This window comes from Bombina bombina, chromosome 6 (genome assembly GCF_027579735.1).
Source record: "Bombina bombina isolate aBomBom1 chromosome 6, aBomBom1.pri, whole genome shotgun sequence".
NCBI lineage: Eukaryota > Metazoa > Chordata > Amphibia > Anura > Bombinatoridae > Bombina > Bombina bombina.
The window spans coordinates 917932184-917947066 of record NC_069504.1 but is presented as its reverse complement, the minus strand read 5'-3'; the positions used below and the strand labels follow the sequence as shown (position 1 = coordinate 917947066).

At 40.2% G+C, this 14883-nt stretch overlaps 1 protein-coding gene across 1 annotated transcript in view; it reads left to right on the top strand.

Annotated features, from left to right (window-relative positions):
- The window catches only part of RANBP17 (RAN binding protein 17), a 1312934-nt gene that overhangs the window by 1086269 nt on the left and 211782 nt on the right, over positions 1–14883 (top strand). The window contains exon 24 of the mRNA XM_053718559.1: positions 4697–4835. Within this exon, the coding sequence (XP_053574534.1) occupies positions 4697–4835 (139 nt within the window). The remainder of the gene's footprint in view (positions 1–4696; positions 4836–14883) is intronic.

The window sequence follows — 14883 nt, the reverse complement described above, 5'->3', positions numbered from 1 at the left end:
TTGGTCTCATGGTAGCCTCTCTGGACATTATTCCTTTTGCTCTTTTCCATCTGAGACCTCTACAGTTATGCATACTCAGACAATGAAATGGAGACCACTCGGACCTCTTTTAGAGGATAGTCCTGGACAACCTGACGAGAGACTCACTATCCTGGTGGCTTTCTCAGGACCATCTGTCCCAAGGCACATGCTTCTTGAGACCATCCTGGGAGATTGTGACTACGGATGCCAGCCTTTCCGGCTGGGGAGCAGTTTGTGGTCCCTTAAGAGCTAAAGGAACCTGGACTCAGGCGAAATCTGTCCTTCCAATAAATAACTTAGAATTGAGAGCAATCTTCAATGCCCTGATAGCTTGGCCTCACCTGAGTTCTGTCCGGTTTATCAGATTTCAATCGGACAACATCACATCAGGGAGGAACAAGCAGTTCCTTAGCTATGAAGAAGATGTCTCGCATTCTTCGGTGGGCGGAGTCTCACACCTGTCATATTTCTGCAATTCACATCACAGGTGTGGACAGCTGGGAAGCAGATTACCTGATCAGGCAGACGTTTCACCCAGGGGAGTGGGCTCTTCATCTGGAGGTATTCTCAATGATAACCCTCAGGTAGGGGGTTCCGAAGTTGGACATAATGGTGTCTCATCTAAACGCCAAGTTTCCCAGATACGGATCCAGATCAAGGGATCCGCATGCAGTTCTGGTGGACCCTCTAGCGGTTCCATGGGATTTCAGTCAGATTTACCTGTTCCCATCGTTTTCCCTCCTTCCTCGGGTGACAGGAGCAGGCTTCGGTGATTCTGATTGCTCCAGCTTGGCCCTACAGAATTTAGTTTGCAGACCTGGTGAAGATGTCGTCCTCTCCCCCGTGGAAATTACAGCTGAGGTAGGACCTTCTACTTCAGGGTTCTTTTCTACATCCAAATCTAGATTCTCTGAAGCTGACTGCATGGAGATTGAACGCCTAGTTTTGTCGATTAGGTTTTTCTGAAAAGATATTAATACCTTAATCTAGGCTTGTACGCTGGTTATGTGCAAAATTTATCATAAGGTTTGGCGCACATACCTTTACTTGTACAAAACTCTGGGTTTTCCTTGGCATAAAGTGAGAGTACCCTGTATTTTGTCTTTTCTCCAGGAGGGTCTGGAAAAGGGTTTATCCGTCAGCTCTGCCCTTTCTGTTCTGTTACATAAACGTTTGGCCGACTTACCAGATGTTCAGGATTTTGTTCAGGCCCTGGTCAGAATCAGGCCTGTGTTCAAACCTGTTTCTCCTCCTTGGAGCTTTAACCTTGTTCTTCCGGTTCTGCAGCAGGCTCTGTTTTATTCTATGCATTCTATTGATATTATATTGTTGTCTTGGAAATTTTTGTTTTTTACTAGCTATTTCTTCTGCTCGTAGAGTCTCAGAACTTTCGTCTCTTCAGTGTGATCCCCCTTATCTTATTTTCCATGCGGATAAGGCAGTCCTTCATACCAAATTGGAATTTCTTTCTAAGATGGTTTCGGACCACAATATCAATCGGGAAATTGTTGTTCCTTCTTTGAATCCTCAGGCTTCTTCTCAGAAAGAACGGCTATTGCACAACCTGGATGTGGTTCGTTCTCTAAAATTCTATCTTCAAGCTACTAAGGAATTTCGTCAATCTTCTGCCCTTTTTGTAGTATTTGCTGGCATACGTAAGTGTCAGAAGGCCATGTCAACTACTCTTTCCTTTTGGTTGGAGAGTGTCATTTGGTTGGCTTATGAGACATCTGGACAACATCCTGAGAGGATTACTGATCATTCAACTAGGGTTGTTTCTTCTTCCTAGGCCTTTAAAAATGAGGCTTCTGTGGAACAAATTTGCAAGGCGGCCACTTGGTCCTTGTTACATACATTTTTAAAATTTTACAAATTCAATGTTTTTGCCTCAGCTGAGGCTTCCATTGGGAGAAAGGTTCTTCAAGCGGTGGTGCCCTCAGTTTAGATCCGCCTGTCTTGTTTCTCCCTCCCTGTCCATTCTGTGTCCTCTAGCTTGGGTATTGGTTCCCACTAGTAATTACAATGAATTTGTGGTCTCTCCATGCCATTGGAGAGAAAACAAAATTTATGCTTACCTGATAAATTATTTTCTTTCCTGGCTTATTATTTTTAAGACGGCTTATTATTTTTGTTTTTTCTAATCTTCAGGCACCTCTATACCCTTTGTGTCCTCTTCTCTTTCTGTATTCCCTGGGCTGAATGACTGGGGGTTATGGGAAGTGGGATGGATACTTAAAGCTTTGCTGTGGTTTTCTTTGCCTTCTCCTGGTTTCCAGGAGTTGAATTCCCACTAGTAATTAGAATGAATTTGTGGACTCTCCATGCCTGGAAAAAAAAAATATCAGGTAAGCATAACATATTTTTTTTCAGTCTTCCATGTCCAAGGTTCATTTTTTTTTCCTCAAGTTTCTCAAGACTTGGTAAGAAGGAGGACATTTTGCATAGTGTTTTAGCATCTTTTAGTACTGGGAGTAAATTGTTCTGTTACCAGACAGTTACAGGGGCAGTATTTTTGATGCAGAATTTTAATTTTACAAATAAGAGGTTGAGTTTCTTGAAAGTCTAATAATATCTGTGAAGGTTCCTTATTTCAAGATAAATTCTCTTTAGCCTGCCATCAGATTCCTAGATCTGCAGCAGTTTATGACCATGATAGATTAGATGATGATCTGAAGGATACACATAAAATAGAAAACAGAGGTGCTCAATTGGAGATGGACAGAGCTCAGTAGTATGGCCTATGAGATGGTTCCCATCCAACGTTCAGCCTCTCTTGTTCCACTTGCACCTTTGCTTGAAGAGAACTTTCCTACAGTATTATCAGTCTAATCCATCCATAAGGACAGTTCAGACCCAAAATACCAGGTAATTCCTTTTTGAACAAAGGATTTGTACACCTAACACCAGACTTACGTTTTGGCCTATATCGGTGTCATCAGTAGTGAGGCTGCTATGTTTCTCTAAGGGAAAATGAGCTTGATGTTCATATCTGGTTTATCTCATTACCCTTAGGGAGATAAAATTCCTAAGGGTTATTTACATGCAAAATTTATATATAAAATAAAGGTGCTCAACTGGAAATTGACACAGCTCATTAGCATGCCCAATGGGCTGGTACCCAACAAGGGTGTCAGTCTTTTAATCCCACTTATGCCTTTCACAGAAGAGAACTTTACTTTAGTATACCAGTCTGATTCTTACTTTCATGTGTACATTAATTTAAGTGATTAATAAAATGTCTCCATCTTTAGGTTAACCACATATGCAAGGATGTTTGGTTGAGAATATTTATGATTCCTTTTTTTTGGTCAACAGCCTTGTTCATGCACAGCAGAACTGACAACTTGTCACTCACCCAAGGTTATTTAGATGTTTCAGATGTTAGAGACCTGGAGACTACCTGTATATACATTTTACCTTCTTATCCAACACTTTCATTTTGATACTGTGACATACTTTCGGCCTTTTTTTGGTGGAAGAATTTGTTCTTTATAAGCCCTTCCTCTTTGTGATCCAAACTTGGTTCTTAACATCACTCTTGTGAACCTTTGCACAAGTGCCTTAAATTGTGAACTTTTTCGATTACATGCTCTGAACTAACCCCTTTTTTTTCCTTTTGCATCTAAGCCATTTTCAAAACCCCTCCTTTCATTTTTTTTCTAAAAATTCATTGATCTTAAAATATTAATACTGAAATTGTGGTTATTCAATTTAAGTTTATATCCTAGGTACAATACATTTTTTTATCTACAGTTGCATTTTATTGTCAGATCTCCAAGATATTATTTAGAAGCTGTCAAAGTTTTGTTAACTAGTTGAATTTACGCTGTGATCCTGATTGGTTTTAAACTTAGGAAAAGGTAATTTTTTATGGTCCAATCACATTACACTTGGGAGCTTGCAGATTCCTGTTCATAAAGCTACAGTGGAACTGTTATGCAACACTGGATATCTTGCATATTTTCATTAAATTCTACCAGTTCACTATATTTGTATTGGTACAAACAACAAATGGCAGAAAACTCTGACATAGTAGTTGCCATCATTGCTTTTCACATGGGCCAGCTGTGAGATAAAACCAATTTTATAGTGACTGATCAATCTTTAATATTCAAAATGTAAACAGGTGTATCGCCTCCCTAGATATCTGTAGGTTATTTCTACCTAATTCTGTATTCAGAGGCAACAATAATTATATAGTTTAATGCAGTGTTTTTCAACCAGTGTGCTGTGAGAGATCCTCAGGTGTGCCACGGCAGACTGACAACAGTGTGACATATTTTTTAAACTTTGCTTGTTTTTTACTCCCAGTGCAGGGGTAGTTTGTAGGAGGCATGGCATAACAGCACAATACATACAGTATGTGTGTGTTTGTGTGTATGTGTTTATATATATATATGCTGTATTAGGCTACAATGTGTGATTTTTTAAAAATTTTGGGATGTTGGTGTGCCACAGGATTTTTTAATGTAAAAAAGTGTGCCACGGCAAAAAAAACGGTTAAAAATCACTGGTTTAATGTATGTAAAATTTGTAAAAAAATTTTTTTATTTATTGGTAAGTTCTAATCTATTATTTTATAGGTCAAAACCTACATCCTCATTATTCTTCATAGTTTTAGCTTATATCTAGTGATACAATGGTTATACTTTTATCTGACATTTTTGTTTTGTAGCAATACCGCAAATTGAGCCAATCCTATTACCCTCTACTGGAATCTCTAACACAAGATCACATGAGTTTTATCACCAGTTTAGAGCCACATGTGCTAATGTATATTCTCACGTCAATATCAGAAGGGCTTACTGCACTTGGTAAGTAAATATTGAGAAATCAAGTTAAGGTTTTGTGGTCATAGTAATGAATGTACATTCTATAGATATGCATAGTGCAAATTTTGCTGCTCTAGGGACACCACCAGCATGAATTATAGTACCCACAACATATAACCTGCACCACTTTATGCTAGAAATATACCCCATCCTACTACAGACCAGACACATGCACTACAGTAACCTAATGCCAGTGATATGCCCATCAGACTTATGCTCCTTTCTCCATTTAATGCTAGCAGTTTGCACCGTTATAACACAAGGTAGAACCCTGCCCATACTACTGCTTTGATGCACACAAGATGTGTTGCTTATAGCCCTGCACATGATTAGGGAGGTTTAAGAGAATTGTATACAAAGCAGGATAAGTGCCATTGCATGTAACAATAAAAAGAGGGAGTAGCCAGGAATGCTACTGGCGAACATTCTTGGGATCTTTCTGGCCAGTACTACTCTCTTTGCAGTCTCACTCCCTAAATATAACTAAAAATTGAGAGTAGCTGATATAAATTAATTAATTTAACTTGTATGCATTCTATATGCGTTTATTTCTTTCATAAGGTGGTGAGAGTCCACAAGCCATTCCTCCTGGGATTTAACTCCTGGCCACTAGGAGGAGACAAAGATTTTCAAAGCTCTAAGAACACTTAATCACTTCCACCGCTCTGGTATTTTAGTCTTTTCTTTGCCTGCTTAGGAGGAAGGTGAAGAATTGATGGGATCCTCAGACTAATTTGAGGCCCATTTTCCTCTCAGAGAACTGCTACAGAGAGAGAGAGGGGGGAGATTCGATTATTGGGTGATATAATCACTCTTATTGAAGGAATTAGTCGCAAGACTGCAACATGTGCCACAGGGACCGATCCCCTAGCCTCCTCCTGTTGGGTAGTCCATATACTCCTTACATAGATCATCTGCTGTGACGTAAAAAGCACTGGATATGCTCTCTACTGGATGCAGTTTTTTTTACTACAGCCACTATGCACGGTAGATTGGCTGCATCTGAGGTAAGTGCTGCCATTTCTTGCACTCACATTGCCCACAGGTTATTAGTAGGTACACCAATTTTGAGGTACATCATAGCCAGAGGACATACACATGTAACAGACTAATTCCACCTTTATTACATAGACTTTTTTTCTACTTATTCTAGTAATTATGAAAACTTTATTATGTAATAATAGCTGCTATTTCTATTCAGCTTATACACCTGTGACTTTCTTCTCAATGCAACCTTATACCCTCTGTTATATACACAGTAAAGGAGATTTAACTGTTTGGCAATGTGAGGTGGAGTCTCTTTGTATGATATGGTGAGTCCATGGCTTGAGTAATTACTGTTGGGAATATCAATCCTGGTCAGCAGGAGGAGGCAAAGAGCACCACAGTTAAACTGTTTAGTATCACTTCCTTACCCACAACCCTCAGTCATTCTCTTTGCCTTCGGTGCATGGAGAAGGTGAAGTTTAGGTGTCTGAAGAAATTTTTTTATTTCATCTACAAGCAAGTTTTGGGGTATAGCCGTATTCTACGTCGTTCCTTGCAGGGTAGCTGTGTCTTTAAAGCAGTTAGGAACTTGTAAAGAGGTACTTACTGCGTTTTCCTAACAATTGCTGCACTAGTTTAGAAAGCCAGAGTTGGCTACTCTGTTCTTTCTTTTTCAAAGGTCTCTGTGAGGAACTGTGTCCTGTAATACCTTGTAACTGTTTACATGCCGGACAGAGGAGCAGGTAAGTGTTTTTTCTTCTATTTGGGGAGACCATGCACTTAACAAATTAAAAGACACTGTTTTTTATTGGGACATAGATAATCCTATTGTATGGGTTACACTGGGGCATGAAGCAGGCACTGTAGCATGTGTGAGACTAACATTTAAACTCTTTTAAAAAGAAAGGGTAAAATGTTTTTATTAGGCTTTATTTTCTGACATATTTACTTGATAAAACAATACAGGTTTAAACTGAAAGTAAGGCTGAATTTTCTGTTTCAGCAGCTTGTTCATTTCCCTTTTGCTTTAAAATAAAACGATGCAACATTTTAAACTATTTGGTTTGAAAAAATGGTTATTTCTGGTACTCAGTGTACCAGGAAGTAGTGCCTCTCTGTGTCGCAGCAGTAATTTGAGCTCGGCAGTTGCTGTCACATGATCGACTTTACTTTATAACATTTGAGGAAAAAGTATTTTTTCTCCATTTCTGGGTGATCCGGTCTTAATTGGTAGCGTTAAGGCACCTCAGTAATTGAGATGTGGTGTTGCCTGAGGGGTATTTTAGAAGTTTATTTGATGTTTAGTAAATGTTTTTTCTTAACATAATTTTAGCTGGGGATCGATCCAAATTTGGGATAAAAAGTGTATTTTTTCCTTGGCTTATTTTAATTGAATATTAAAATTGTTTAAACTTATCTGTACACGTTTATTTACTGTTTCACGACATGTATGATATGGAGCAAGAGCCTGCTCTCATTAATTAATACTTATTGTGTTTAGATGCACAAATTGCAGCTCCTATGCAATTTTGTTCTTCATGTGTCAAGAAAACCTTGCAAAATTAAGGTACATTTTTTTAGCCTAATGTCTGTCAGGATGATACTGTTAAAATAATACCTCAGCTTTCTCCTGCTATGTCCCAAGCATCAATAGTGTCACATGCAGTGCCCTGCGGTTCCTCTATAACTCCTAGTGGACTTTATTTAAAAGCAGAAATTGCTGCCCAGGTATCTTCAGCGGTATCTGCGACATTAGCTGCCATTCCCAGATTACAGGGAAAACGCAAGAGGAAATCTTGAAATTTAGAAAGTAAGATGCCTGTCCTCAGTTTTGCTTCCCAAGTTGCCCTTTCTCATAAGTCTGATGAGGACGATACATTGGGACTTTCTGAGGGTGAAATCTCAGATTCAGACAGTATAATTCCTTCTTCTGAGACTGAGGTGGTATCCTTCAGATTTAGGCTTGAACACATTTGTGTATTGTTAAAGGAGGTTTTAGCTACTTTAGATGACTCTGATACCCCTGTCATTGTCACTCCTAAGAAATCTAGTAAACTTAATAGTTTCTTTGATGAACCTTCCACTTCGGAGATTTTTCCTGTGCTGGACCATGCTAGGGAGATTATCTCACAGGAATGGGAGAAACCAGGGATGTCTTTTTCCCCATCTCTCATTTTTAAGAAAATGTTTCCTGTTGAGGACTCCATTAAAGACCCTTGGTATACTGTACCCAAAGTTGAAGGTGCCATTTCTACTCTGGCTAAGAGAACCACTATTCCTATTGAGGATAGCTGCTATTTTGAGGATCCGATGGACAAGAAGCTAGAGGCTTATTTGAAAAAGATTTATGTTCATCAAGATCTCCAATGGCAACCTGCGGTGTGTATTGCCACCGTGACTAGTGCGGCATCTTATTGGTTCGATGCCTTGTCTGATTCTCTTCATTTAGAGACTTCCTTCAAGATAGGATTAAAGCTCTTAAGTTGGGCAATTCCTTTATTGCAGATGCCATTGTACAGGTTGTTAGACTGGGAGCTAAAACTTCTAGTTTCCCTGTCCTAGCCCCACAGGGCGTTATGGTTGAAATCCTGGTCTGCGGACGTTTCCTCTAAAGTGGGCAAAACCTTGTTTGGATCCGGTTTGGCAGAAATTATCTCTGATATTACGGGTGGAAATGGGTCTTTTCTACCTCAAGATAAGAAGAATAGGCCTAAAGGACGTCAGAGTAATTTGTGTTCCTTTTGTAACTTCAGAGGAAAGCCTTCCCCTTCTTCTACCAAGCAGGAACAATCCAAGTCTTCTGGAACAAGGGGAAACAATCAAAGAAACCTGCAGCTGATTCCAAATCAGCATGAAGAGTTTGTCCCTGATCCGGGATCAGATCAGGTGGGGGGCAGACTTTCTCAGTTCTCTCAAGCCTGGATACAAGATCTCCTAGTTCCCTGGACTGTTGACATAGTATCCCAGGGTTACAAATTGAAATTCAAAACTTTTCCTCCCAGAGGCAGATTACTTCTCTCAAGATTATCTGCAGACCAGATAAAGAGAGAGGCGTTCTTGAAATATATACAACATCTTTCCTCCCTGGGAGTGATGGTTCCAGTTCATGTGCAGAAAAAGGGTCTCTGGTTCTACTCCAACTGTCAGGGTTTTTCACAGTCTCTTTAAGGATTATTCTTCTTGCTGCTGCTGATTGGTTACACCTCCTTTAAAACAGGTGCTCTCTCAACACACCTTGCTCAGTATTCTGGAAACCTAGCCAAACACTTCAACAAACTTCCCAAAAGGATTACAGTGGTCTCTCTTCCATTTTGAATTGCAAGCTGCCGTGAATCGCTAATTGCTAAGCTGCTTTATTTGACTGTCGGCTACTGTTTACCTTTGTGACATTCTGACTGCAGGTAAATTCGGGACTTCCACTAACAACTTGCTTTGTTATTTCACTTACCCGTTAAGATTCAAGAACTGCTATACCGGACTGACGTCACGTCACTTCCGGTTCTCCCGGACACATTGCCGTGGTTGTCGATCAGGGAAGCTCGCATAGAATCGGAGCAGTATACAATTGCATTGGACATTCAGGTACCATTGGGATCTGTTATTTGCATGTAACCACTTGATATGATACATATGCCGGAACTCTTCTTGACACATTTGTTATTGTATCACTGTTTGCTTGTTACACGGCACTGACTGCTTGCATTTTCAAACACTCTGGGATTAATTTGTGTCTCCAATTTCTCTGCAAATTACTACGAAGTAACTGTGATTGAACCAACAGCAGAGGAACTGTGTTCTATCTAATAAGAGGCTTTCCTTTAGTTCTTGCTGGGAAGTTAACCTGTGCTCAAAACCTGGTACCTTTAGTCATAACCTCTCTCATTGCAATTCAGTACTAAGAGAGTTAGAGTCATCTCTTTCTCTCAACCAATTACTGTGTAACAATTATACGGTATTAAGAAAATATTAATATCACTGATAAAGAAAGGATCTCCTCTTCCCATAGTGGATCCGCTACATTAGTGAAAACAATCTATCAATTTAACCTGCAGTTGTGTTCCACATTTAAAGTTGTATCATTATACCAACCTATTTGTGGTTCCCAAAAAAGAGGGAACTTTCCGTCCCATTCTAGAGTGTCTAAACAAGTTTCTCAAAGTTCCATCCTTCAAGATGGAGACTATATGCTTTATTCTTCTTTTAGTACAAGAGTGTCAGTTCATGACAACCATAGACCTAAAGGATGTGTATCTTCATGTTCCTATTCACAGGGACCATCACAGATTCCTGAGATTTGCCTTTCTAGACAAACATTTCCTGTTCATGGCCCTTCCATTTGGTCTAGCCACGGCTCCCAGAATTTTTTCAAAGGTTCTGGGGACTCTTTTGGCAGTGATCCGTTCTCGTGAAATTGCTGTGGCACCCTACCTGGATGACATATTGGTTCAGGCGCCATCTTTTCAACATGCAAAATCGCACACAGAGATATTGTTGTCTTTTCTTCGTTCCCACGGATGGAATGTGAATCTGGAAAAAATCTTTTTTTCCCCTGCTACAAGAGTAGTGTTCTTAGGGACCATAATAGATTCTCTATTGATGAAGATTTTTCTGTCAGAAGTCAGGAAAAACAAAATCATTTCCTCTTCCCTCTCTCTTCAGGCTACTGCTTATCCTTCAGTGGCTCAATGTATGGAGGTAATCGGTCTGATGGTGGCTTCCATGGACATCATTCCTTTTGCTTGAGTCCATTCGAGAGCTCTCCAGTTGTGCATGCTCAGACAATGGAATGGCGACCATGCAGATCTATCTCAGAGAATAGAGTTAGATCAGTCATCAACGGACTCTCTCCCATGGTGGATTTCTCAGGAACATCTCTCTCAGGGCACATGCTTTCGGAGACCTTCGTGGGTGAGTCGTGACCACAGATGCCAGCCTGCTGGGCTGGGGAGCAGTCTGGAACTCGTTAAAAGCTCAGGTTTTTTGGACTCGGGAGGAGTTTGCTCTTCCAATCAACATCTTGGAGTTGAGGGCAATTTACAATGTTTTATTGGCTTGGCCTCAGTTGTCCTCAGCCTAGTTTATCAGGTTCCAGTCAGATAACATAACCTCTGTGGCTTACATCAATCACCAGAGAGGAATTTGGAGTTCCTTAGCCATGTAGGAGGTTACTCGGATTCTTCAGTGGGCAGAGACCCACAATTGCTGTCTATCTGCCATCCACATTCCAGGAGTAGACAACTGAAGTGGATTTTCTGAGCAGACAGTCTTTTCATCCCGGGGAGTGGGAAATCCATCCGGAGGTGTTTTCCAGCTTAGTCCTCAAATGGGGGGTGCCGGAGTTAGAGCTGATGGCGTCCCATCAGAACGCCAAGCTTCCAAGGTACGGTTCAAGGTCAAGAGATCTGCAGGCTGATAGATGCTATGGCGGTTCCTTGTGTTTTCAGGTTGGCATACCTGTTTCCTCCATTTGCTCTTCTTTCACGAGTCATTGCTCATATCAAACAGGAGAGGGCGTTGGTGATTCTAATAGCCCCGCAGGATCTGGTTTGCAGACCTAGGGGAGATGTCATCTCTCCCACCTTGGAGACTACCTCTGAGGAAGGACCTCCTGATTCAGGGTCCCTTCCTTCATCCAAATCTCGTTTCTCTGAAGCTGACTGCTTGGAGATTGAACGCTTAATTCTGTCTAAGCGTGGTCATTGAGACCATGATTCAGGCTTGCAAGCCTGTTACTAGAAAGATTTACCATAAGATATGGCGTAAATATCTTTATTGGTGTGATTCCAAGGGCTACTCTTGGAGTAGAATTAGAATTCCTAGAATTTTATCTTTACTTCACGAAGGCCTGGAGAAGGGATTGTCAGTCAGTACCCCGATGGGTCACATTTCTGCTTTATCAGTTTTACTACATAAACGTTTGGCGGATGTGCCAGATGTGCAATCTTTTTGTCAGGCCTTGGTCAAAATCAGGCCTGTCTTTAAGTCTATTGTTCCTCCTTGAAGCCTTAACCTTGTTCTTAAAGTTTTACAGCTGGCTCCGATTGAGCCGTTGCATTCCATAGACATTAAGTTGTTATCTTGGAAGGTTTTGTTTCTTGTTGCTATCTCTTCTGCTTGAAGAGTCTCAGAACTCTCAGCTATGCAGTGTGATTCCCCTTATCTTATTTTTCATGCCGATAAGGCAGTTCTTCGTACTAAGTTAGGTTTCCTTCCTAAGGTTGTTTCTAATAGATATATCAATCAGGAAATTGTTGTTCCCTCTCTGTGTCCTAATCCTCCTTCTTCCAAAGAACGTTTGTTACACAATTTGGATGTTGTACATGCTCTTAAATTCTACTTACAGGCGACTAAGGATTTTCGCCAGTCCTCTGCCCTCTTTGTCTGTTTCTCTGGGAAACGTAAAGGTCAGAAAGCTACTGCTACTACTCTTTCTTTTTGGTTACAAAGTATAATTTGTTTGGTTTATGAGACTGCTGGACAGCAGCCTCCTGAGAGAATTACGGCTCATTTCACAAGAGCGGTTTCTTCTTCTTGGACTTTTAAAAATGAAGCTTCTGTGGAACAAATTTGCAAGGCTGCTACTTGGTCTTCTCTACATACTTTTTCCAAATTTTGATATTTTTGCCTTGGCTGAGGCTTCTTTTTGGAGAAAGGTTCTTCAAGTGGTGGTGCCCCTTCAGGACATTTTTTTTTTTACCTGTTTTTGTATGTCTTCAAGAGGTGGTGCCTTCTATTTAAGACTGCCTGTCTTGTCCCTCCCTATTTATCCGTGTCCTCTAGCTTGGGTATTGGTTCCCACTAATAATTACTCAATGCGTTGAATCACCATATTTTAGGAAAGAAAAACAAAATGTATGCTTACCTGATACATGTATTTATTTCCAGATATGGTGAGTCCATGGCCCCACCCTTTATTTTAAGACAGTTGTTCTTTTGATTATAACCTCAGGCACCTCTACACCTTTTTTCTCCATTTCCCTTCGGTCGAATGACTGGGGTTAGGGGGTAAGGGTGCTCTTTGCCTCCTCCTGCTGGCCAAGAGTGATATTCCCAAAAGTAATTACTCAAGCTGTGGACTTACCATATCCAGAAATAAATAAATTGATCAGGTAAGCATTAATTTTGTTTTGTTTTTGTGCACTGAATTCTCACAGAAGTTACTGTTAGCAACTGGGCCGTTTCCCTTCTTTTTTTACATTTCTCTACGGTTTCTAAGTTCAACTGCCATTTTTCAAATGCCTTTGTACTGAAGGGTAAGATATTTTTTATTAGGTAGGGATGTGCGTTTTAATGCTTCGGTAGCATCCAAATGCGTAAGAAGGTTGTGCCGTTCGGCTCTTTTTAAAGCCGCATTTATTCTTGTGCAAGTACAACACAATGCGATCTGGATTTACACAAATCTTACAGCTAGATTACAAGTTCATAATATGGTCATTTCAGCGTTAAAACAGCACCGCAGCCATTATAAGTCTTGTCTATATAGGTGTACCACAAGCCTTTTAGCCTGTAACGCAACATCAGTACCACACTCGTAAAAAAAAAAAAAAAATTCATGGGATTCAGCACTGGTATTACGAGTTTTGCAGTGAGGCTAAAAAGTGAGCGTTACACTCTAAAACGACAAGATCCGTAATGCCATCTAAAGTCAGTAGATTTTACGCTACAAATCTGTAACATAAAACTCATAACTAATGTGTTAAAAAGTACAATAAACACCCATAAACTACCTATTAATCCCTAAACCGAGGCCCTCCCGCATCGCAAATACTAGAATACATTTTTTAACCCCTAATCTGCCGCTCCCAATATCGCCGCCACTAATACAATTTATTAACCCCTATTCCTTAAAAGGGCCTTTTGTAGGGCATTGCCCTAAGTTAAACAGCTCTTTTACCTGAATGAATGAGAGCTGCTAAAATCCTATTGGCTGTTCAAATCAGCCAATAGGATTTAAACAGCTCTCATTCTATTGGCTGATTCATCATCCAATAGAATTAGAGCTGCTTAAATCATATTGGCTGATTTGAACAGCCAATAGGATTTTAGCAGCTCTAATTCCTATTGGCTGATTCAAATTTTTCAGCCAATAGGAATGCAAGGGACGCTATCTTGGATCGCGTACCTTGCATTGAAGATTCAGTGTATGGCGGTGACCATATGAAGGGGATGCTCCGTGACGGATGTCTTCAGGATGGACCCACTCCGTGCCGCCGGGATCAAGTTAGAAGATGCCGCCTGGATGAATACTTCTCGCCGCATGGATGAGGACTTCAAAGCCGGGATGAAGATTGTTCGAACGGGACTTCAAAAACTGTAAGTGGATCGTCAGGGGGTTAATGTTAGGCTTTTTTAAGGGTTTTTTGGGTGTGTTTTTTTTTTTTAGTTTAGGGTCTGGGCAGTAAAAGAGATAAATGCCCTTTTAAGAAAAATTCCCATACAAATGCCCTTTTCAGGGCAATGAGTAGCTTAGATTTTTTTAGATAGTTTTTTTTATTGTTAGTGGGTCTTTGTAATTTTTTTCACTAAAAGAGCTGCTATCTTTAGGGCAATGCCCTACAAAATGCCCTTTTACGGGCCATTGGTAGTTTATTCTAGATTAAGTTTTTATTTTGGGGTGTTTTTTTATGGCTATTAGAATAGGAATATTTATTTCTGATCATTTGTTATTTTGTGTAATGTATATTTTATGGGGTAGATTTTTTTTAGTAGCAAAAGAGCTATTTAACTTAGGGCAATGCCCTACAAAAGGCCCTTTTAAGGGCCCTTGGTAGTTTGGGGGGTGGGAGTTTGTATAGTGTTAGGGGTTGTGTTGTTTTTTTGTGGTTTTTTTTAGCAAAAGAGCTGTTTAACTTGGGGCAATGCCCTACAAGAGGCCCTTTGAAGGGCCCCCCAAAAAGCCCTTTTAAGGGCCCTTGGTAGTTTATTCTAGATTAGGCTTTTTTATTTTGGGGTGGTTTTTTTGTTTGTTTTTTAAATGGTATTAGAATAGGAATAATCTTTGTTTTTTTGGATTATTTCGTTTTTTCTTCTTAAATGGAAAGAG